Raw genomic sequence first — 24,908 nt, 5'->3', positions numbered from 1 at the left:
GCCCGCTGTCTCTCAGCGCCGGGAGCAGGAACCTCACAGGATGCATTGTGGGAAACGTGACGCCACACAAACCTTGGCTGTTCGGCCGCCGCTTGCTTTCTTGTCCACCACTTCGGCACCAGACAGGTCAGCGCTACTCAGACCACAGTGATCAAGCTATATTCAAGCGTGTCCAGTGTGTGTAAATACGTGTACAATACGACATTTAAAACTGTGGTTGGAGAGTTCTTCTTGACTTGTGATGTGGTGTTCTCCTCAAGACCCAGCAGTGTAATTTAGGGAAGACTAATGCACTCCCCTCGTCAGGCACCCTGTAGGAACCATGCGCTTCGGGAACCATGGGAGATTGGTCTTTGGGCATCCACATCACGGGGGGGAGGTTCCAGATGCTCGACTCAGGCTATTGTGTAAGCCATCACCACTCTGCAGGCAAGTGTAAAGGCCTTCTACCTGAATGAGGGTGAGGGTGGAGCATTGGAGAGCATGCACGCCCTGGCTGTGGCATTAGCCTAATTACACTGTGCTCTAGTTAAGCAGACACATTAAATTTGCATGCCTAAATACACTCAGGCACAACTAGGACTTCAAGTGCCAGTTCCTATCAATCAAAGTAATAAGTTGAAAATACCTTTATTTTGTATATGTATATACATATAGACAACAGTTGCATTTGCATTTACATAAAATAGAAAGGCTGTAGGTTGAGTGCCATATTTGAAGATAGCTGTTTGTTTTGGCTTTCTACATTTCATTTCTGTCCCAAATTTTCATTAACAGAAATCATCATAGTGGGATTATCTGTGAGCCTGTATTTCTATAGTATATTCTCAATATTGTTTGTCCTCCAAGCCATCAAGCAATACTTGTACCTGACAACGCATAAACGTATCAATGTAACACTGATTTTCCACTGTGGAATCATGTTTCCCCTCTTCCAAAGAGCAGTCCTCTTGCCCCCGGAAGAGGATTTGTCCACCATACAGACTCCTCAGCTGAGCATCCGAATTTGCATTGCAGCCACACACCAAAGTGTGCTACACATACTCATTGTATGCAATATATTTAAATGTGGCAGATGGCACATAATACAAAATAGTAAATCTGTAAAGGTTGTATGGTTATACATAAAAGTATTGTGTGTGTGCGCATGCATAATGAGAGAGAGAGAAGAGAGAGAAGAGAGAGAGAGAGAGAGAGAGAGAGAGAGTGAGAGAGAGAGTGAGAGAGAGAGACAGAGAGAGAGAGAGAGAGAGAGAGAGAGAGAGAGAGAGAGAGAGAGAGAGAGTGAGTGAGTGAGAGAGAGAGAGAGAGTGAGAGAGTGAGTAGAACTGCAGCTACAGGGCAATAAGTTTCTATACACCTGGCATGGTGCACACCTTAAAATGCAAAGAGAGAGCTCTTCTGCACCCATCCTCCTCAGGGCCAGGGTGGAGGATTCCTCCAGCATTACCGGTGCTTCTGTCAGACTGGAGCTCAAGCCTCCAGTCCGCACATGAATATTTAAAGAGGCCCAGTGTCTTCTTGCAGCTTACATTACACCGAGCTGCACGGAGCTGAGGGGAGCCGACGGGCGGGGGTGAGCTCGCGTGAGGGAGGATGTCCCGCGCCGGTAATGAAATGAAGGGGAATCTTAATCTCCCCTCTGTAGCGCAACCCAAAACGACTGCTGAAGCCGTGGGCTGAGCTGGAGGGGATAATATTTCATAACCATGTGAAATTAAAAAAAAAATGCAAAGGAGTCACTTTCTCTTAAATTATTTTAATTTGTTGTGTACACTAAAAGTAAATTTACACACTAAAGTCTGAAAAGAACCTGGGCATGCATATTAACCTTTTTACAGGCTCTTCAAGTGTATTGTCTTTTTCCATAGGAATTTTCCCATACATTTTACAGTCCATAGTTTTACTGTACACAGTCTGAAGCCACAGCGAACTATGATTACATCCATTTCATCTTTACAATGTGCAAAATCCTCCTTTTAACAGGTTTACAGTGGTAAAACAGGGAAAGAAATGTGGGGGGGAAAAAACAAAAACAAGTAGAGCAAAAGCACTTGTAACATTTAAGTAACCGGAAACATGGAAGCAGATATTGGTCCCTCATTCCTTGTGATTTGGGTTGATTATCACTGCCTTCAGCTCCTTCAAATTTTAATTCTTCTAAAGTACGCTATGTCAGTGGTTTGAACCATAAAAAGACCCCCCCCGCCCCAAAAAGAGAAAAAAACGAAGCACAAAAACATGTATCCGTACCAACTGGCCGTGTTCACAGCCACAGGGCGGACCATTATTCACGTATTAAACTGACACACACTCGGACAAACAGCAAAACAAACAAAAGAATATGATTAAAGACGGAAATTGTACAGATGAAGAAATTAAACTTCAGGGATAAAAATCTACACAGGGCAAAAACAAGTTGGGAATAAAAACTAAGGCAATCAACACGATGGGAAACATTCAACTGGATTTTGCAGGCAGTGTGGTTTCAAGTTGTCATATGTCTTTATATATTTCAAATTCACTTTACTTGCGCCTCGCAAGGACTTCAACCAGTGTTATCAAACAATGACAAACATTTACACACCCCCAGCACAGAAAAAAATGAACAATCTCTCAAAAAAACTCCAGAAACCAAAAAAAAAACTGAAGTTCATCCCTGATTATTTACAGATTGATTCCCCTATTATAAACAAGACTTATTTCGTAGGACTTCGACCTATAAATAAATATATGCTTTCATCTGTCATGATCATCATTATTACATCATTTGCAGAGCTTGTTTAAGGACACAGACACTTCCCGGGTCTCTGCCCTACCCTTCTTCATTCAGAGCGAAATGGGCAAGTGGGTAACTTCATTAAAGCAATGTTGTGAATGAAAAAGCAGAAACTGAATCCAACAGGGCCGAGTGGAGGGTTAGGAGGATGAGGTGGGAAAGCCGGCGAGGCGAGTGAGGGGAGACGGTGACGGGCAGGAGGAGAGGAGGTCAGTCGGGCGTGGGGGCGGAGCAGCCCAGCGGGGTCAGCGTAGCGGGGAACATCAGCACCTTGGCCTGCATGAAGGACAGGTCTGGCAGCCCCGCGATCACCTTGGCCGCCTCCTCGCTCAGGTGCTCCTCCTTCTTGGGCTTCCTGTTAGCAAATACGAGAGAGAGAGGCCCTGCTGTTACCTGAAAGTGCACTGCAGACCACCCACATGACCCTCTTCTACACCTCCGCTAGACATTATGAATCCCTTTGGAACCCGAGCCGGGCTTCCCGCCCCTCCCTCTCCTGCACGCTCGTCTTGCTGGATCGAAATTCTGCGTCTTCATTCGCCTTTCTTCCGGAGTCTGCTGCTTCTGGTGAATTCACAAACACCTCGTTTCTCTCTGGTGTGCGGAAGCCCATGTTTGGCGCCACTGCACAATGGGAATTTAACTAATGTCTGCTGCCACCTAGTGGACAACAGTTAAACAGCGCACAGCAAGTATTCTCTTGCAGTGGCTCAACCAACAGCACCGCAAAGAGCAAGAATGTGTCTGTGATCAAGATAAACACCAAAAAAAAAAAGGGGGGGGGGGGGGTTCAAAAATTTTTTAAGAAGCATCCAGGACTCCATTAACAATTGCTGTAGAAATTCAATAACAATGGCCACCCAGGGATAAGATGATAAACTGGCCAAACATTATGAATGACTCACATGCATTCACGCTGACTAATGCTGGCCATGTGAATGACATAACGCACTAACCAAAACATTCCCAAATCCAGCTTGAATCGTGACCCTAGTACAGATTTTTCCCCTCCCTATCAACACCTTGCTTGGGTGTATTTATGGGCGTGCTGTGAAGGAGGCTGACCTGGTGGAGGTGCTGGTCTTCTCCACGGTGGACATGAGGCGGGCGAAGGCGTCGGCTATGCGGCTGCCCGTGTTGCTGGTGTCCAGTTTAGCGGTGGTCAGCTCGTACAGCTCTGGGTCCACACCTTCAGCGTGTGGGGCGGGGGGGAGAGAGACACGGTCAGTGCTCGTGGGCACAGCTATGATGCCACTCTCGCAGGCCAAACCACACAAGATGCAGGACACAGCGCACAAAGCACCACACGCCCGTGGGGATGCTTTCTTCCCTCGCAATCTTCTCACACAATCCAAGAATAACGCCCCTTAGATGCTAAATTAAACAAACTGCATCCCATACAAATCAACAACTAAATACTGCAACGTCTTTCCCCCGTACGAATTTAACATTACAGTCCATTTGGCGAATCAACAGAAAGGTAACCTTAGGTTGCCTGGTCCATATTATGAAAAAGGATGAAATATGTTATAATGTGTTATTCCACAATGCAAGCTAAGAAAGAAGGATTTCTGACCTTGCAAACTATTCGTTTATAAAAAGGGATATTTTTGTACACTGTGGGCTTTCTCCTGCTTCCAAGAACAATGGCAGCAAAAATATCTATTCATGAACCATTAACTATGCATTATACCATTTGCCATTAGAACAAACTTACGGTATGACAGAAACAGTAGTGTGTGTAACCTTAATTAATTATCTCCCAAACGTAACCAACATGTTTGTTTCTCTTACACACTGCACTGTGCTTTTAAAAGCATTGAGCCGGTGATGAATTGTTCATTCCAAGGGGTATTTGCTACAGCACAGGAGGGACATGTAAACTAGTTGGTATTTAATGGAAGAAAGCTTCCAAAGATATTAAATTTAGGCAAACTTTATTGAGAGCAATTTAGAAACGTTCGAGGCGTAAAGGGAAACAGCTTTAGAGATTCATAAATACATAAAAATGTCTCTTGAACGTAAAATATTTATAGAATAACAAGGTTACTGATTCAGTCATGACGTATACACCTTTACACAGTCTCGTGGTTTCACACAGTTTGCATACTGTGAGTACACTGCTGTGTGTCATGCTAACAACATGATGTGAAGGAAAACAAATATCTAATTTCATTCAAATGTTAGAACTACAGTATAATATTGACACAAACACTGTTCTTAACTCCTGCGGGGAAAAGGAAATTTCAATGACCTAACACTTGAAAAAATTCTACTGGGTGATTAAAATTGCAACTCCAGGTGGAATATGAAACAATCCCTGAATTTTCTGAGGATGAATATCAATTTTGTTGATTTATGATTCTTATTGTTGGCAACACAGGTGATAAATGCTCATTTTTTGGGAACTTAACAGTAAAATATCAGCACTTTCTTTCTCAATGTAAATCACTGTTGGTATTGACCCTGCAATCACAAAAAAAGACACGAAACAAAGAATTCTAATTTTCTAATATGTTATGTCATGTCACATGTTGACTGGATTTTTCAGTATCAACTGCCAAAAAACACGTTACACAGATCTTCCTGCAACCAAACTACCTTAATAGTCCTGTGTCTGTATTATGAGTAGTTCAAAGAAAAAGTAGCATCAGGAATGTGTTTACATGAGTGCATAAAGTGAAGTCATAGTATTTAAACCCTCCAGTATCACATTCTTCACACACGCGTTTATAGGCTATATTTCACCAGATCCAAAAAAAAAGATTATTCACAAGCTGTTGCTACATTATTGCAGAACAAACAGTAAAAAAAAACCCAACTGCTGTCTCTACACAGACCCATCAAGTACCTTCATTTTGATTTTGTTCTTTCATTGTACCGTAGAGCTGGTGCAAGGATATCTCAATCAGAAAAATCAAGAAGAGATGCAAGTTACTGCCTATTGGGCCAGGATCCAATAAGCACTCAGGAAAGAGGCGCGCACACACACAGAGCAGTATCTTTGCTGTGCCACTTTAAAACCCAGATCAAACAGCTGTTTTATTAATCAGAGTATATACTTGCCGAATAGCTAAGACTTCATTGATTCATGACCCTCAGAAACATCAACATGGAAAGCTAAACAATTACAGCCTGGGCTAAATTACCAGGAAAGAATGGAAAATTAACTCCTATTCATTTAAAAAGAACCATAATCAAGACAACACACTACATTTCCATTAATTAAAAAAAAAAACAAACAAGCGGAACCATTCTTTTTCCAAAACTTTATGACTTCAAACTGTCTAGCATGAATGGGGTAACAAGCTATAACAACCAATTTGTCCAAATTTACGCACTGTTAGTTTGAATATAGCACTCATCATTAAGGAGACCGAGACTTCACTTCAAGAGAACTACATGACCTCAGTAAAATTTAAGTCAACTATACGCGCGCACACGCACACACACACACACGTGCACAGCAACTGTTTTGGTCATGACACTTAAAGAACGAGTGTCATGCTTTGTCATGTCTGATGGTAAGAGCCAATGACCTTTGTGCTGTGGAGAGGCCATGTGCTTGTCAGATGAAGTGAGGTCTCACAAAGTTTGAGAGGAGGACGTGACAGAGACGGGACTTGTGAGGGTAGAGAAGAGACGGAAGAGAACAACGCTTGCTGACCTGGGATAGTGGTGGCGCTGCTAGAGCTAGAGTCTTCCACAGGTCCAAAGAAATCGAGGTTGAGCAGAGAGGAGCCTCCGCTAGCTGGAGATTGAGCGGCCAGCGCGGGCGACAAGGACGATGGAGAGGGGTTATGTGCAGAAGAGTGGGAAGAGACGCACTTTACACATGCAGCTTGTCATTAGTACAGGAAGAACGGGTGAACAACAAAGACAGGCTAGCCATGTTAATCAAGAAGATTCTACGCAGCAAGAAAATTCATTAGTGCTGAGTAACATTCACATCAGTCAGAAGGCAGAGGAAGTCATGATATCTCTGTATCACGTGTTATTAAAGATTTTCACACATACAAAGATAATACGATTCAATACTTAAGATTAGCACTTCTCCTTTTGCCCCTGACTTTTTGGAGTCGCCAGCTGTGGCTGTTTTTTCCACACTAGTCCAACAACCTACAGCAGAGCAAATGCTGGACGGAGGATTTGGCATCGATTCGATATTGACTGAGTGACTCTGAGGTGTCTGGGGAGTCGCAGGGCTCCGGAACGGAGCCCTAGTCGGCAAAATGCACCCAACCCCAGCAGAATGGAGCCAGCTGTGTCCTGCTGCTACAAAGGACACACCTCAGACTCGAGCCCAGGCCTGAGCTGCAGGGCTCGGTCTGAAACGAAGCCACTCGGATCTGCTGCGTTTGAGAGCGCGCAGTTACAGAGACTGGACTTGGCGAACCTAACGACTACGCTCGTATCATTAAAAGGAAACGATGCAAATCTAGATTAAAAGAACCGAGAACAGACTTGTTACAGAACTCAAGATAGTATTTTTAACACACAAGACATGAGATAACCCAGGCTTTCCTTCCGCTGACGGGATGTGTGTGTATATCCACAACTAATGTTTCAGAGCACGTGATTGCTAAGATGGGAGGATAGCTGGTGCTATCTGGTCTGACAGGGGCGGAGCGATCAAGGGGTTTAAAAGAGTGCAGAGATGCACAGGAGAGACAGGTGCACAAGGTTGCGACACTGACAGGGTGCTTGGAAGGAAAGCCTGGGTTCCGCAGCTGGAGAGCAGAGGAAGCTCTTCCCAAACTGAGGAAAGTTAAAGCCCTGGAACCGGAGGCTCGATGCGGGGGACGTACCATCAAGGGGGTTAGTAAGGCCACTGCTGCTCCAGTCAAACTGGACAGGCGGGAGCACCTCCTGGTCAAGGGAGAAATGAAAAGCAACACACAAAAAAAACGTGAGACCGCACCGGTGGGTTTCTGTAACAAGCCTTCTTTTGTCATATCTAAAACAATTTCACATAAGACCAGTGTAAAATGAGGCTTTGAGCCACCAGCATGATGCAATCGTGAACCATATCATGATACAAAGGCATCAAACGACGTTTAATGACACAGGGAAGGAGAGACTAGTTAAGTCTACTTAAACTGTCACACCTGGCTCGGATCGGGTGAACACGCGCTCATCTCTGGGGACACAGGAGGTGCTTGTGCTATGGAAGCGATCTTTTCCGCCGCCGAAATCGGTTTCACGGGCTCTTTGGTGGGCTCTAGCATACCCTGTCAATCAAAGAACGGGCAGAGTGAGAAGAGAAGAAAGACCGAGCCAGAAATAGGGGAGTGTCAAACAGCCCTGCGCTAACGGCTGAAAGTAAAGGATGTGCAATTAGCGTATCCGCTGCAGGTAGTCAGTGGCAGGGGTACGGAGGTCGGCTTTCTACACAGTGGCATACTGGAGCTCTCCGCTTCAGAACTCACCAGACTTGCAGCATACATGGGCACGATCACGGGCTGCTTCTTCTGGCCTGTGAACAGCTGTGTGGAGACAGACAACTTAAGGCATCACCTCATTCCTCTCAAATGGGTAAAATACACTCTTGTCCAACTTGCTTTGATGAAACGTGCGCTGCGAAACTTGATTAAAGGCTAGAACGTTTTCACTGGCTAACATTCCAGCTCCCACGTGGCCCCTCTGATGTCTAAGTGGGTTAGAGTGCAATGTCTGAAATATGGGGTTTAGTGGCGGGGCGGGGCTGAGGGCTGACTTACGATGTTGCGGGTGTCGATGCCCAGCGAGCAGAGCAGCGCTTTGTTGCTGTGGGAGCCGCCCCACTGGTACCTCAGGCCGAGGGCGTCGTGGATCTCCTGCAGCTGCCGCCACACGGCCCGCAAATCCCTGCACAGCAACCCAGGGAGAAGAGCGCGGTCACATGACCCGCGTTCCCCGCAACCACACGCACACAGCTCTTACCCAAGAGGTGGGTCAGGGTAAGAAACTGTCACGCTTAGGCTAACTCCTTGTGTGGTGTCAGTGTTAGCCAAAGCAGCATCCATCCCACTCCCTTTCTGACATCATGTGATCACTACAGCAGCCAGAGGTTCTCAGAGCATGCAGAGCCTGCTTTACCCATCTCAGAGTGTCTGCAGCACTGTCAGACCTAGCGGCCCTGCGCCTCTAGGGGGGTGCATGTTGTATGCGTTATACTATAAGCAAAACATAAAAATCTTGGGAACGCTGGTTTGAGAGCAGGGTGTTGCCTCATCTCCGCATCAGCTTGTGGATAATATGATGTGTGTGTTTGTGTGTGTTTGTGTGTTGGGGGGGTGGGGGGCAGGGTCACAGAGAGGAGCGTGGCAGACTCACCCGTGGGGCGCGACGCTCTGCTCCTCCTTCGCCTCCTCCCTCTGCTCCTCCGACTCCGGGGGCTCCAGCAGGGCCTTGAGGGAGAGCACCTCCTCCTGGGCCTCCGGGGCGGGCGCCTCGGGGAAACTGGCCCGGAAGAGCCGCTCCAGCCGGCTGGCCAGCGCCGCCTGGGGGGAGCAGACCCACAGAGGGGATCGGTGCACATATCCTGGGGCCTTGCCCTGCTCTGTGGAGGGGCTCTCTCCATCCCCGCCCGGTAAACCCCCGGAAGATTTACACCCAATGTGCTTCTGCAGCCATGTGAGAGAGACAGCTGGTAGCGAGCGGTGCCGCTTAACTCCGGAAACAAAGACCGCGCGGATTACCGAAGGCACCGGAAACCGTGCGTGTGGGCTGACGTGCGGCTCGCACTGATGGCAGCCAAAGGATGAGAAAAACGACGTGCCTTATTAACGCTGCGGGTTTCCTACAGACCTCAGACACAGAACGCCACACGAAAGCAATCACGACCGGTGCAATTCAAGAGCACGGGTATTAAGGCATCACCAACGACACACAAAGCCAGAGGGAGCTCCGCAAAAACCTCGGAGAGCGATCTGTTACTGTACTGAATGGCAGAGTCCAGACGCCAACAATCTACCTCCTCCACACTAAAGCCAGCAGTGTAGAGACGGGAGGAAATGCAGGGCTCCAGCGTTAGAGACAAGCTTGAGAGGATTGGGGCAGCAGGACTACGGGCTTAATGGGGATTAAAGGCTGAAGGGGGGAGAGTGGGGTGGAAGCAGGGAGCCCCCAAAATGCCACGCTCCCCTGGGGTAGCCGGACTTTCCGCATCCTGCCCCTGGGTGTGTCATTAGGCTGCACGCTGCCCCGCGGCTCTATCCCACACCCACGGAAAGCGCTGGGTGAACGATGCCTGGAAAACTGGGTTACAGGGGCCAAACTAGGGCATGAACACGCGTGCCTTCTTTTTACCCAACCATCTGGTGATGATGAATTCAGCTGATCTTTTTTTTTTTTTTGAGACCGCCTGACATTTTAAACGGTACTCAGTAAATTCGATTACAAAATATTTTGGGACAGCAAAGGGAGATAATTAAAACTGCTGCTGACCAAACCCACCGCCCATCCTGAGGGATAATGTTTAGCCATTGTGGTATAAGCTAATTTCATCACCCATCAGTAGATGCCGTGAATGGACTCATTTACACTTTATAAATGGCTCTGAGCGGGCATCCCGTCTGTGTAAACAGACAAGGAGGATTCTAGGGACAGAGGGAGGAGCTGCACGGCGGCATCAGTGTGCATGCATGCAGTTCACTGCTGTGCATCGGAGTAACCACTCTAGCACTACAGCCTAATGCAAGTTTCCCCACAGAAAACATCAGCGAAGGTACACTGTAGCAGCTATAGCCTGATTCAGGTTTGCCATGGACATCATCAGCTAAGGTACACTGTAGCACCATAGCCTGGCATAGGGTCCCCATAGACATCAACACCTAAGCTGCAATGTAGCGCTATAGCCTGGTACAGGGTCCCCATAGACATCAACACCTAAGCTGCAATGTAGCGCTATAGCCTGGCATAGGTTCCCCATAGACATCAACACCTAAGCTGCAATGTAGCACCATAGCCTGGCATAGGTTCCCCATAGACATCAACACCTAAGCTGCAATGTAGCACTATAGCCTGGCATAGGTTCCCCATAGACATCAACACCTAAGCTGCAATGTAGCACCATAGCCTGGCATAGGTTCCCCATAGACATCAACACCTAAGCTGCAATGTAGCGCTATAGCCTGGTACAGGGTCCCCACAGACATCAACACCTAAACTGCAATGTAGCGCTATAGCCTGGTATAGGTTCCCCATAGACATCAACACCTAAGCTGCAATGTAGCGCTATAGCCTGGTACAGGGTCCCCATAGACATCAACACCTAAGCTGCAATGTAGCGCTATAGCCTAATGTAGGTTTCCCACAGACCTCATCAGCTAAGATACACTGTAGCACTAGAGCCAAGTGCAGGTTCCCCAGGTTTTCACAGGTTCAGAACAGCTACATTATAGTAGTATAGCCGTTTTCAATATGGGTCGATACTTATTCGATCAGTCCTAAATCTGCTCTTATTGCAAAATATTATATAGCTGAGAGATCCGCACATTTGTCGGTTTAAGCCTAGAATCTCTCAGTTGGACAATACACTTTTAAAAGTCTTTTAAAATTCCACATTTAAGATTTCACATTTTTGTTTTTCACCCAATTACAGAATTTATCAGAAAATATGCACTTAGATTAGAACACACCATTGGCCGTTTTAAGAAAATACCTCAGTTTTGATTTGTTCTTTCCCTTTGCAGTAATCCCTACTTTACCGCTTTAATACAGAAAAATGAGTATTACTCTGCATGAGAAGGAAAAATGGTTTACTTCCAAAGCCTGCATTAGAGGAAAAAAGTGTTTCGCTGCCAAATGCGTATTTGAATGAAATAATCAGACGGCAGCGTGCGTTTGTAATGTTCTTAAGAACAAGGAGATAAAACGAATTAAGCCACAGACCATTTTATCTTCAGGTCATTAACAGCTTATTGGCGTCCGCCTCTGACGCAATTTCATCCGTTCCACAGCAATATCATATCAAGGAGCCGTTACTTTAGCCACTAGGGGGCACCAACTATCCTTGAATCTATATATAGTAGAGGGAGAGCCAAGATCACCTATGCGTGTGGTCGGTCTGTTTATCTGACACCATACTGAAAACCTACTCATACAACAGTTTTTTTTTTTCCTACTGCCCCCATGGTAATGTATTTTACCAGAAACTGTAACCCCTGTAATCTCCCACACATGGAGTAATACAATTGGGTGGTCCCTGAGACAGGGCTGTGGGGGAGAGTCCTGTTCTATTCTGCATGACATTAACACACGAGCGTCCATCAATTCTCTCTTCTCTGGCACTCTCATGGGACATTTTCACACTCCTCACATCCCTTAATCTAATTCTGATGAAGGAAAATGCAGCAAGCAAAACACGTATCTGCAGCGGCAAAAGGAAAACCCGCTCACAAGGGAAAAACAGCAGGTGAAATTGTCAGGAGCAACATCAGGAAGCTTTCCTAACTGGCTGCTTAGAACGGATGTACACTTAGTGAGGCGAGTAAAAAGCCAAGAGATACTGTGGGGATCTAAGGGAAACCAGCGTGGTGTGAACAGGGCTTAATGCCTGTTTATATCACCCCATCCCTAATCTCTTAATGACTCCTGGGACTGACCCGGCTGATCTCACCTCCCTCAGCAGCAACCAGGCAGGCAAAAAGACTCTGTCCTGTGCTGTGTGCTCCCAATGTTTACTTCCTCAATGTCCTCACCAGCAGAATTTCAAAACGGTAGCTTATTTTTTCAAAATATAATTTACATTTCAATTGACCAGTTCATTAATAAAATAATTCCTGTTTCTTTTCTCCCCCCCATTTCGCACAGCAGCTATTCAGATGTTCCGGAAATAAAGAACAAAGAAATCCTTTCCTGGTGCCATTTTAACTGGCTAGCTACAGGTTGTCATAGCGATGCTCCCCCAGCAGTCTTGCCTCCCGTCAGCGTGGGACGTTCGTCCCGGCCCTCTCTGCCTCTTCAGCTCTGTGCAACGGTCCAGTCCAACCCTGCGACGATCTTCAATTTATATTACCCGGCCACCAACCCCCCCCCCGGGGTTTTCTTTTATGGCTTGATTTGAAAAATGCCGAAGTGCATCTGGGCTGGCAACGGTAAGGCTGTTTGATCGGGGCCAGGAGTGAAGGATCAGGGCAGTGACGGGGGGGGGACAGAGCAAACACACAGCAGAGCCCTGCAGAGGGCCATAATCACATACTACTCTCATTTCCCTTCTCTGGGTGTGCAGGGAAATGCTGGTGCTGGGTATGATCAGAGAATATCTTGCCTGTGTATGTAAGTGTTTTATATCCTATGCTTAATTTCACTGCCGTTTCCTTGCATCTCAACTTCCATCTAAATTGAGATGAAACGTAAAGATCTTTTCTGTTCACAGAAAAGCCTTGAATTGCGCTGTTGATCCATGAATATTGATTTAAATCGAACGTACCTATCCATCAGAGAGCAGTGAAGCGGCTACCCTGTACCTAACGCTACATGGAAGGCACTTTATGAAAATGCTTATGCATGGCATATGCTGAACAGGCTGCTTAAGGGGGGCTGTGAATGAACAGGAAGGAGAACAGTCCTAATGAGCTGGCGGATACAGGAATGCTCCTCAGCCATGGGTCAGGAGTCGCTGACAGGTGAATCCCCCACATCCCCCTGGGAGTGACAGAGTGCAGACGCTCAGCTGGCTGGAACAGCTCTTATCAGTGTTTTCTCAACGAGTCCTTTCAAACACCCCCCTTCCTTTTATTATCAAAGTTCAGCTGCAGTGAAACGTTCCTGTTCAGTCAATTAGCTTATCTCCACCCGCGAACACCACAGAATGCTGTCAGGGGGCAGGCCCTCGGCATGCTGCTTGGTGTGTGATAACCAGGACTCAGGAAAGACCTGACACCAGCGTCGGAAGAGTTCCTTCCCAGATTCCGCTGTGCTTTTCGAGTGTTCATGCCCCCCCCCCCCCCGAGCAGGAAATACTACTCCTAACTCAGGAGAACCCCTACGACATCATTACAAGAAAGAGACCACAGCCAGAGAAAGCCTCATCACAGTGTTAGGAGACAGTTTTGTGGAATGGCATAGCGTTTTGTTCCGGATTTGAATACAAAGCGATGTCGCTACATCCGACCGGAGCCAAACGGCGCCTCTTGTGAACCCTATGGAGCCAATTAGGTTACAGGGCTCAGGAAATACCCAATTAGAGAGGGAGCTGTTTAGCTATGCACAGCTCCACAAGACCAATCAGAAACAGCACCCCTGCTGGTTATCATAGCTCATATGCAAATGTGACTGCTATTAACTGTATAAAAAATGAACTGAATTCTATACCTGTTGAACTTCTGCTCAATGCTGATGTTCCCACGGCCGGCTGTGCTAATAAACTTCCTGTCTTTTGCTACGAACTTCAAATCTGCTTCTTGTCGTAACGAAACACTTTTTGGTGTTCCGAACTTTTACTAACAACAGTATGGGACAACTAATCATTTTCTGAAGGCCGTGCGTTTCGAAATGCGGCAATGTCAGTCATCCCTGCTAGTTTTGTCCCTCTGGGCTCCCCATACTGACCCTATCTGTGCAGACGCAGAAAAAGCTGGAAACACAACCTACACAGCTGCGAGACCAGCTACAGAAAAGCCTATCTGCTGGGTGCACAGAATGGTAGGGGCAGCTGATTTTAACTGCTTACTGCCCTCTTGTTCACAGTTATTTCTACCACTGTTTACGCAGTTACATTTGCACGCAAATGAAATGCTCCACTGGGTTACAGGAAGTCATTTATTTCACTAAAAGGTTATTATGCTGGGTTAATTGTATTATTGGCTGCCATATATAAAAATGAAAGTCTTGATGTCTCTGTAAATCATGATTGTCTGGCTGAGGAATGCTGATAATGATTATTGCTTACACGTAATCAAATGGTAGATTTTCAGTGGATGTCGGCAGCTGCTATTCTAACGTCTGTTTGTAAAGCCGTTCAAATTTAGAAAATTGCCTTCCATGTCTGAGGCCTACTCGCTGGTCACAGCTGCTCGGCCTGCTCTCTGAAAACTTGATAAATTATACCACTAACGTTATGATTTCAGGGGGCACATCCATTTTCAAAAACAGACATGTCCAAATTGTAAATTGCTGTAAGAAGGCTAACATTAGTGTAATGTGTTTTGAGTTTTGTGCGCACCTCGGTCTGAACCTCCACACCCTCGGTGCGAAATGTTCCCTCCCGCAGGGAGTGTCTACCTCCACGGGGTCTGGAGAGACCTCATGTTTCAAACTGGCAGGAATTTGTTTATTCAAAAGCAGTGCTTTACGGTGTTTTAAGTTGATAATGAGATATGGGAAAAAAAAAAAAACCATGTGGGCGTTTTCATCTTTCATCTAGCTTTCAGATAAATATCAAGAAAAAAAGGCATTTGCATTTTTCAACGGCGCTGCACGTTAAAAACCTGTTGCTATTGTGTCCTACTCCTCACGTGACTGAACCTCGGAGCACAATCTAATAGATTTGTTCACTTTACAGTCTTAAGTTGCCATTCTGTACTTCTTGGATCTTTCACTTTAAACCCCAAACTCATGAGGAAAAAGGCGCAAATGACTCCACAACAGGGAGGTACTGTATCTGACGGCACAGGACTTCACTGAGAGTTAAGGGCTCAACAGAAAAAAAAATAATTACGAACAGGGGAAAATGGAGAACGGCTTGTGCTGAGGGACCTAATGATTTTGGTGAGGCGCTGAAAAGACATGGGATGTGAGAATTAGCCTCGTCAGCTGCCTGGGAGAACTGGAGGTGCCCGTCACTGCCGCTCAAGAGTGGGACAATGTCAATGACTGCGTGCTGCCATGGCAACAGATCAATGCCGCCATTGGGACCTTGCCCAATGGAGAGAGGGCTGGTGGAAGGTGAAGCCCAGAGCGGGATTGTTGTGGAGTACGTTTAAATAATACTGGACTGCATCTCCCACGATTCCCTCTGCACATCTTTGTTTCACTCAACCTGCTGAATGTAGCTAAGGTCTGTGATAAAGGGGCCGCTGCCTGTCTAAGAAACAGGTGTGTTTCTTTAGTGCCAACACACAAATACCACTAACATACACTCCTGTGGCTGACAGAGAGTCTCATTAACAGGCGGAATGTCTGTTCAATTTGACACGGTCTTCAAACCGCTTCTCAACGCTGCCGTTTCAGATATAAAAAAGCTAGCCACGGTTCATATGTTCAGCTTGATTCAGTCTGACTCCAAAATCAAATCTGCTGTAACAGAAACAGGAAAGGAAGGAAAGCGGTTCTTTTTAGTGTTGTAAGCAAATACAAATCAATCAGCCTCTAGAAAAACTGGGTTCCCCTCCTAACAGAAGATCATTCATGAGGAAACGGATGCGCTCCAAACCTGCTCCAGCGGCCGGAGGGGGAAGGGTGAAACGGTTCATTCCGGCTCTCACAAAGCCATGAGGGAAACCTGCCCTGCTGTGTTCAGTAAGGTGTGCCTGCATGGTTTTGTTGCCTTTAGCAGCCAGTTAGGCCACATTCCTCAGGTGCAGTGACAGTTTGAGGCACCTGAGAGAGGGCTGGCATCCATTCAGCGCGTCAGTGCTGCTCGCTTACGTCAGACCTGCATTTTCACATCTGTGAGGTCCAATAAGCGTAGTATGTCAGCAACTCGTGCGCATTCCATAGGGCAAGTTTAACCTCATAGCTACAAAATCTTCTGAGATCTTTCACAAAACAAAGAAAGCAGAACTTACCGACAGACTGTCCCTCCTGCAGGTCTGCGGGCTGCCAGAGGGGGGCGCTGCGGCAGCGGCGCTGTCCTGCGGCCTCTCCTCGCTCTCTGAATGTGTAGTGCTCTGCTCCTGGCCGAACGCAGCCCAGGAATCGTCTCCGCCCTGCTCCTGCTCCTGGTCCCCAAAGGCGCTCCACCCTGCGCCTGCGTCCACGTCAGCGCCCCCTGCAGGCGCCGAGCTGAAGTCCGCGAAACTGTCACTGCCGGGGAAATCCGCGAAACCCTGACTGTCCTTCCCTTCGCTGCCGTCCTGCGGGGCGCTGAAGTCGCCGAAGTCCCCCTCGTCCACCTCGTCCCCGGACTCCTTGGCGGAATCGGTGGACCCAGACGGCCGCTTGAGCTCCGTCCGCTCGAAGTCGGCGAAGCCCTGACCGCCGGAGGAGCTGGCGTCCCCAAAGTCCCCAAAGTCTTCGGTCTCCTCTGTCAGGTCTTCCTCCGGGCACACCGGCGGGACGAAGCCTGACGTGCTGAAGTCCCCGAAGTCCTCCTCTCCGTCCGGGGACACGGCCTGGCAGAAGGAGGCAAAGCTCTCGCTGACCGACACGCCCGTGCCAGAGGGGGCGACACACTCCCCTCCTTCCGTGCCCTCCCCTCCGTCCTCCGGGCCTGAGGGCGATGCCCCTCCTTCGCTCATGCCCGACTCCTCCTCCTCCTCCTCCTCCTCCTCCTGTTCCACCCCCTCTTCTGCCTGCTCAGTGCCGTTCTGGGCAGCGGGTCCCTCGGCATGGCCTTCCGCTGCGGATTCCCGATGTGCGCCCCAGGGCTTCACGTCCCTTTGCTCCGAGTCCTCGTCTACGAGTGAGTCACTGTGCCCGTTGGCCAGGCTTTCCGCGGCGGGGTAATCGTGGGGGTCAGGGCCTACAGAGTGAGAATCCCTGACCCCGTTCTCCTCTATGCCTGCCCCTGCTGACCCGCCCTCGCCAGCAGCAGGCCACGCCCCCTCGTCTCTGTGCTCTCTCACGCCCGCGGACTGGCCATCGTCCCTAGGAGCGTCAGTGCCAGAAAAGGCAAAGAAATCGTCAAACTCGTCCTCAGGGGAGCAGTCCGGCGTGGGAGCGGCGGTCCCTTTGTTTTTGGGGTGATCGGTCTCAGGGCAGGAGGGGGCGTCCTGTGTGTCGAAGGCCGCGAACCCATTCGTGAGGACCTCACCTGCAACCGCGAAACCGCCGTTGCAGTCGTAGGCCTCGACCTCAGTCCGACCGCTGCCCGCCTCCGGGTCAGAAGAGTTCAAGTAAGGGGCGGGTCTGGTTTGGTCAACCAGCTTTTTCAGCTCCTCGGCACTAACGGTCTTCCCAGGAGGACAGCCATCGCGGCTGCCGTCAAACTCCGGCCCCTGGCTGTCAGGGCCTGGGAACGGAGAAACGTCCTCTATAGACACCCTGCCCAGAGGTCCTGGGCTGAGCTCTGTGAGCCCGGTGCTGCTGCTGCTGTCGAAGTGGTTTGGAGGTGAGGTGTCTGCCGCTGTCGCCGTCTGGGACTGGCCGAAGGCGGACGGGGTGTCGAACTCGGTGAAGCTGACGCTGGAGGGCACCCCCGAGAAGCCCCCGAAATCCCCGAAGTCGTCGTCGTCCTCCTCGGCCCCATCGTCCAGGGGGGGCGGGGAGGAGGAGTACAGGCGGATCACATCAGGCTCCATGGTCCCACGGTGGTCTCTCAGGGCCTCACTCTCACACCTGCGGGGACAGCATGTGGATCAGCAGGGTAGCACAGAAGTACATCCAATCACTCACAACACACAAGTAACCTCATATTACTAACACTCCCACTACCATTCTATCACTCATTAACCATCCATCGGTTATAATTCTTAAAAATGGTGCACACACACACGCACACATGGGAACACACACACACACACACGCACGCATGCACACGCACGCACGCACACGCACGCACGCACGCACGCACGCACACACACACACACGCACACACACACACGCACACAAAATGCAAGCATTTTGGGCTTTCCTTCCTCTGTTTCATGAAGAATTATCTCAGATTAGATAATGGAAAATTAAACAATCGGACACTGCGTTTGAATTGTGTGACAGCATTCCTTACTTTCATTTTCAGAAAAGTGCTTTAGGAATAATTTTAAGTAAATCTTTTTTGTTTTAATAACTGACACAACTAGACTCCAAAGTCCATGATCTTATGTATGACTCAGTAATAAAACCTGGTTTTAATAAATGTATACTTCTTTAACAAGGAAGTCACAGGAAGCAGTCACTTAAAAGGCCAAAAAGACTGTTGAATATGAGCTTGGAAATTTACAAATCCAATTCTAAAATAATGTAAGTAATAACAGGCCTCAACTCTGTGCTGGAACTGACTGATCTGTGTAACTGAAAAGTCTTTTAAGTCTATAATACCTGTTATGTATTTGTCATATTCACTCATCTCAAACCCTTGTGGCCAAAATGAAACGGTATACCAAATGTGGCATTAAAATACTACACGTAGCACCCTTGTGCCAAGAATATTAATGAATATTGTTACAGGTAAAATGTAAAGCGGGTTTTGCAAATGGTAGAAAGACTGGACATTTCAGTTTGTACAGATGGTTGGAGCAGTATGTCCAAATGTGCTCTTTAGCCCAAATCAACAGGAGGACACATCTTCATTCCAGAGCTTAGCCTGTGTGATGTTTCCAAAGCAGGAACATTCAAACAGGCATGACATATCACATTATTTACTGAACTTTTTATTACTGGCTGAGCTTCTACATTACAGCAGATCGACACAGAATTAATGTTTACCAGCTGGATTGGAAAACACCAGCTCTCTGCATGACCAAGAAAAACTCAAAATTGTTCCAACGTTTTTGAAAAAACATACCAATTCCAGCAACACAATCTCTAACTTCAGGACCGTAGAGTCACGCAGGGCCCCGGAAGCTGAGTGACATGACTCAGTGATGGTTGCATGATTTGGCATGCTCAGACAACAGGAACCTCGAGAACAAATCTGTTCTACGGCACTGGTCAGGGCTGTCAGATTAAATCTCCAAATTGTATTTATCTAATGTCATTTCCACCACAGGCCCTGACCTGCATCTGCCATCAGAAAAAGAAAAAAAAAACCATAAAACGGTTACCCTTTAAAAAGAAAAGAAACAGAAATCATGCTATTGTGTTCTCTCCACAGAGGAAGCACGCATCATCCATTTCCCTTTAAAGCCGAGCAGTGCTGAGTGTGCATGGACGGTGTGTCATCCCGTCAGCTTTAAAAGAAAAAGAGAGCTCAAGAGCTGGAGCCATCAGAGCAATGATCATGCCCTCACATCAAGGTACAGACCTAGGCTACACGTCACGTCATATAATGTCAACGGGCACTACCGCTTCCCCAATGGAAGACACACTGTATATACACTAGGGTCCAGAATTATTGGGACACCTGGGCATTTTGTGGTTAAGTGTGGATGTGTCCGTGTAGCTATTAGTTTTATCACTCGAACCTAATTTGTGGCGTGGCGAAAACAGTTACATGTTTTGGCAACTATTAACATTTTCAAAACATCTCTTTATATGTGGTTGGCACACGACTGCCTGATGACTACCCTTATTTCCAACATTTTAATAATATGTATGACATTAATTCTGCCAAACAAACTGACAATTCCATGACATTGACTTAATTTTAAAAGGTACCTACATACTTATTGAGTGCAGACAAGTGAACAAAAATGACCATCACTTCAATTAGGCCTGATGAAGTTGCCCTGCCCCCTAACTGAACACTCATACTGAAGCCTATATAAACCTAACAAGGTTGGAACATGGCCACAGAAGATGAAGGTGAAATTGACATTGACATAAATATGACTTTCCCAATGTCTGATGGAATATGCAGCAAAAATATTGTGGGTTTTCAGAAAAAAAAAAGTGAGTGTCCCAATAACGTACATGAGATAATGAAAAGAAACCTTGAGGATTAGCAGTAGCTGATTCGCAGCCTTGGAGCGCTTCGGACTTTGGACTGAGGAAAGGGCTACGAGGCATGCCTTATGGACACTTTGTAACAGCCATGTCCGAGCTCGTGGAGTATGCGAAATTCCCTGGCGTTCCGTGAGAGTACCCCAGCAGTCATTTTATGTGTGGCAGTGTATGGCAGCGGTTAAGGTGTGGGCTCACAGGCTGGCTGCACAACCCAAACTGTGCTCCGTCACATTCTCACTAACACGCTTTCTGGAAAACAGGAACCCAGCAGCTCCTGTTTCACAGGGGGAGAGCGAGGAGCGATGCCCCTGAACAAAAATAATAATAATAATAATAATACTAAAGATTGTTGTGGAAGCTCATTTTATTTTCGGGAGGTAGAACAGAAGACCCACATGTACGTCCTGAGTGCCAGCGAGAAAAATCCATCTTGACAAGACCTTTGCAATACAGTCCAGCCCCCCCGTCCCGGAATGACCTTTTTGTTCACACTGACAAATGACTTAGGCTGCTCGCAGTTTCTGAGACAAGGAACAGTGGCCTTTTCTGACTGCATTAAAGCCCTGCATCATTTCTGCTTTTTCGGGCAAAATGGCTGGTTTTAAAATTAGTGTCGTTGAATCTGTGCTTCGGGAGAACCACCCGCCCGAGACAATCCAGATAAAGCACACTTTGCGACTACAATGGTGCTGTTCTCTTGATGTTTTGTGGGTTTGGAGACTCGTCTGGTACAAGAGAGGCACAATGAGGCACATACAGGAGAGCACTTTACCCCCATAAGAGGTCCACTTCCTGCAGGTACAAAATGACAGCCCGTTCTGAAGCTAACCACCACCCATTTTATTCACACCAAAAAGAAGGGGGTTCCTGATGCCATTCTGTATTCTGAACTTGGTCCAACATTTTTCTGTGCTCAATTTAAATTCCTGAAGCCCTGAGACCTAGGGAACAGATAGATTGTTTTCAATTAGACAGTAATTAAGTGATAATGCGGTAGCTCTGTGCTCAAGTGGAAAAACCTCGAGAAGTAGCAGGCCCGCAAGGAGCAGAACAGGGGACTGAAGAAGCAAATGAGGTCAGAGAACAATCAATACAACAGGCCTTTTCACTCTGTAAAGAGCTATCAAGTGGTGAAAGCCCAGACACCAGGGTGAGCGTCACGTTTAACTGCTGCAGCTGAACTTTCCCCTCACTTCCTGTTTACTGCCCACCGACTGCAGAAAACACAATCACCGCGGTAACTGCCAATCACGGAGAGAAACCGAAACAAAAAAAAAATGCCCTTCATTCCATGGTCATAACTGCTGCACGTTGCTTGTCTAGGTTACAGGACTGTCTTTGTACACTTGAGATTTAAAAGGCATTTTCCATGCTACAGCAAGTTCAGAAGAAAGAGAGCAGCAGATCATCTGGTAGATATATGCATTCCCAGGAGGCAGTAGTATCCTGCCATCTCATTCCTATGTGCCCAAGGACAGATGCAAGAAAGAAAAAAAAAACATAACACAGATCACACCTTGACAGGACTGCCCTCAAGTTTTCAATACTGGTATTAAAATTTGCAGAAGTAATTATTCAAACATAGACCTTTCACAATGGCCACTTAAGACATCAGCACGTTATCATTAGACGTTGTGGAATAAAAGATTAGCCTACACAAACACACGGAGCAAACTGTTCTTTTAGAAGTTTTCAGAGGTCACGAGACATTTATGTATGACACTATGTAAATATAGTGGTTACTATGGTTTACCTGACTTGCTACAAATTTCTACTAAGGGATCAGTAGTAGTTCATTACCAGTAGTAAGCTCACTGTTCACTAAATACATTTGTTCTGTTCCTGCACCTTTATTCTGTTCAGTTATCCTTGAGGCAACATCTGTTCTGCAGCTATGCCCACAAGCTGAAAATAACGACATTTTTCATAGGGGCAAGTCAGGTAAGGTGTTGCTCCAGTGATCTAAAATGCCAGCAGTTTAACAGATTCCCACGTCACACCCGTCTTCGAGTATCTGGAAGTGCTGGATGACTTCATTGCGTCTGCTAAGGACTGCTCTCTGCAGCTTTGGGAGATGAAAACGAGCGCAGGGGAGAATCCTGGAACAGGATACTTGCCGGAGTTACATGCACTGCATGTGGCTTTGAAGCTTACAGTACAAGTGCCGTGCAACTTCCTGCATTCGCGATTTTGCTGTTTTTTTTCCAACATTTAATAGGTCTTACATTGCGTGTCTTCAGCCATCAGCCCTGCTAAAGGATGAGGAAAACGGAAGAAAAAAAAAAATCATTCTGCTCAGAGGCAAACACTAACAGGTGCGATCACTTAAAAAGGCACCTCAGAAGAAATAAAACCTCTACACGCAAAACTCCATTCGTATTTGACTTCATGGATTTTGATTCCAGTCATTTCCCTAGTAATTATTAACATGAACGGGAGAGGCCCCCCATTTACGTTTTACGAACCATGTAGACTAACAACAAACAAAAAGGCCTACCGAAAAACCTCAACTCTTTCCATTATTACAGATAGGTTTCCAGTCGCTTGGGAAGGACTTCGTTGTAAACACACAAGACTGGATATCGACATATTCATATTATTCGGTAGACAAATGTATAAATTGCTTTAGACTGTTATTTTTTTATAGAATCACCTGGATTTGTCAGTAGAACAAGTAAAATACACATCAATAGATTTTGTACGACACCACGCCGTATGTAAACAAATGTCTTCCATGTATAACGAGATCATTTTATGTGTCTACGATATTTAGTTCCTCTTTGAGAACATTTCTATTCAACTGAAGTGTCAGACGATGTGCCCCCTTGACACTTTTTCAAGATAGCTCGCTAGATAAAGTCTCAGTTACCTATCTAGTCATGGCGTTAGCTATACACTAAGGAAAACATTCCCGAAAGCATTAGCTACCTGGCTAATGGCAAGTTGGCAAGTTAGCTGGCTGGGTAGCTAGCGACCTAACTGTCGCCAATTAAGACAACACTACTTAAAATTCAATAATATTTCAGTTCCTTAAAAGAATTATATATAGCTAACACACAGGTAGGCATCTATGGTTTGCTTGCTAGTTAGCTTGCTAACGAAAACAAGAAACTAGCCAGCTAGCCTACTCGGTGACAGCTGTCATAGCTAGCTGGCTACATGGTATCATTTAGCACTCATGCGAACCACAGTGGATATTGTACTACAAAACGATAAAGTCGCAGTTGGCTAACTTGCTGTGTTAACCTTTCAGCACAGACAACAACGAACAACACAAAAAGCGGAAGCGTACGCCAATTCAGCTACCTAGTTAGCTATGTGAGAATAGGCCCAGATCAGGACCTCGCTTCGGATGGGGAAGGGGATAGCTAACGACGTAGCTTGCTAACGTACAGCAAAACGTAACTAATGGCAGTAGACAGTGCAAAGAAACTCGGCACTCACTACAATAAAGCCTTTCCCTCAACCTGAAATCTAAACTCCGAACAGAGGAGTATGTCTTTCATTTTTAATGAGATTCTTCAGGTCAGATTTCGGGAACGACAACTCCCTCACTCGCCCCCAATCTAACACTGGCTAGCGAGATAGCTACCTAGCTAACGTTACCTCTCCGGGGCTACGCTGCCCGGGCTAACAGTACACAAAGAAACATTTTAGCGTACCTTCAGACCTTGGAGGTTACGTCTCATGGTTCAGATGCAGTAGACACCCGTCATGTGCTGACAGTAAAAACAGAAAGTGAGATGAGTTATTCTTGGACTTTATTTCAGTGTAGCTAGATGAAGGTTAACACAACCGGCTTGAATTTGCAGTTTTCCCCTTCCCTCTCGGAGTCTAGTCCCTTACCCAGCATGCAACAAGAGCTTTCGGAAAAGCAGTGGAATCGCTCTGGGACGTGTTACTGCATCACTTCCGGATGAAGCAGGTTGTTGTTTACCAATTGCTCCAGGACAACAGAGGCATACCTTTATTGATTGATATTCTGATATTCTTTTTTGATATCGATACCTCTTCATTTCCATTGTTATTCTTTGTCATGATTTAAAAATCAATTCTCATCATTTCATTGAAATAGATCATATCAGCTGCTTCTCTCTCTCTGTATACTATAATATAGAAGTTCTTGTGTGCAGTATACAATTTGCCCTTGAATGCAACAGTGTATTTAGACAAGATTTTTGAAGATGCCTGGATAGTTGCTTCTTCTGATTTAAATCTATTCTTACCAATGAGCCAGCTGATTAACAGGGACAACACACATATTTTATCTCTTTATGATATGATATTTAAGATAGTTTCGGCTGAGGTCCAGAGCTGGAACAGTTCATATGGTGCCTGTGGTGCTGGTGCTTATTTGTGTGAATGTGATCAGCGGCAATGCTACATATGGCAGTTATTCCAATAGTGAATGAATAAGAGGTCTGAGTTGAAAGGAAATAAT

General features: G+C 46.5%; 1 protein-coding gene across 2 annotated transcripts; it reads right to left on the bottom strand.

Moving 5' to 3' along the window:
* Positions 1 to 1,777: 1,777 nt before the first annotated feature.
* aftpha (aftiphilin a) lies at positions 1,778 to 24,300 on the bottom strand. 2 transcript variants are annotated; one of them, XM_036528209.1, is made up of 10 exons: positions 24,130 to 24,300; positions 16,492 to 18,202; positions 9,095 to 9,261; positions 8,500 to 8,626; positions 8,209 to 8,265; positions 7,888 to 8,010; positions 7,588 to 7,648; positions 6,447 to 6,530; positions 3,845 to 3,968; positions 1,778 to 3,134 (listed from the first exon to the last, which is right to left on the bottom strand). In XM_036528209.1, the coding sequence occupies exons 2-10, from the start codon at positions 18,163 to 18,165 to the stop codon at positions 2,990 to 2,992; spliced, it is 2,562 nt and encodes an 853-aa protein (XP_036384102.1). In that variant the 5' UTR covers positions 18,166 to 18,202; positions 24,130 to 24,300; the 3' UTR covers positions 1,778 to 2,989. The 2 variants fall into 2 exon arrangements, with proteins under 2 accessions (XP_036384102.1, XP_036384108.1); XM_036528215.1 differs by lacking the exon at positions 6,447 to 6,530.
* Between the last annotated feature and the right edge of the window lie 608 nt (positions 24,301 to 24,908).

The sequence above is a fragment of the Megalops cyprinoides genome, chromosome 1 (genome assembly GCF_013368585.1).
Source record: "Megalops cyprinoides isolate fMegCyp1 chromosome 1, fMegCyp1.pri, whole genome shotgun sequence".
Taxonomy (NCBI): domain Eukaryota; kingdom Metazoa; phylum Chordata; class Actinopteri; order Elopiformes; family Megalopidae; genus Megalops; species Megalops cyprinoides.
Note: the sequence above shows the minus strand (reverse complement) of the source record. Positions and strands in the feature narration are given on the sequence as shown.

Bases quoted from the DNA above. Each gene is read 5' to 3' on its own strand.
- aftpha (XM_036528209.1), bottom strand. From the start codon at position 18,165: ATGGAGCCTGATGTGATCCGCCTGTACTCCTCCTCCCCGCCCCCCCTG. The intron at 9,262-16,491 runs GTAAGTTCTGCT...TGCTCCCCCCAG, and splicing joins GCAGGAGGGACAGTCTGTCG to GCGGCGCTGGCCAGCCGGCT. The intron at 8,266-8,499 runs GTAAGTCAGCCC...GTCTCCACACAG, and splicing joins GCATCGACACCCGCAACATC to CTGTTCACAGGCCAGAAGAA.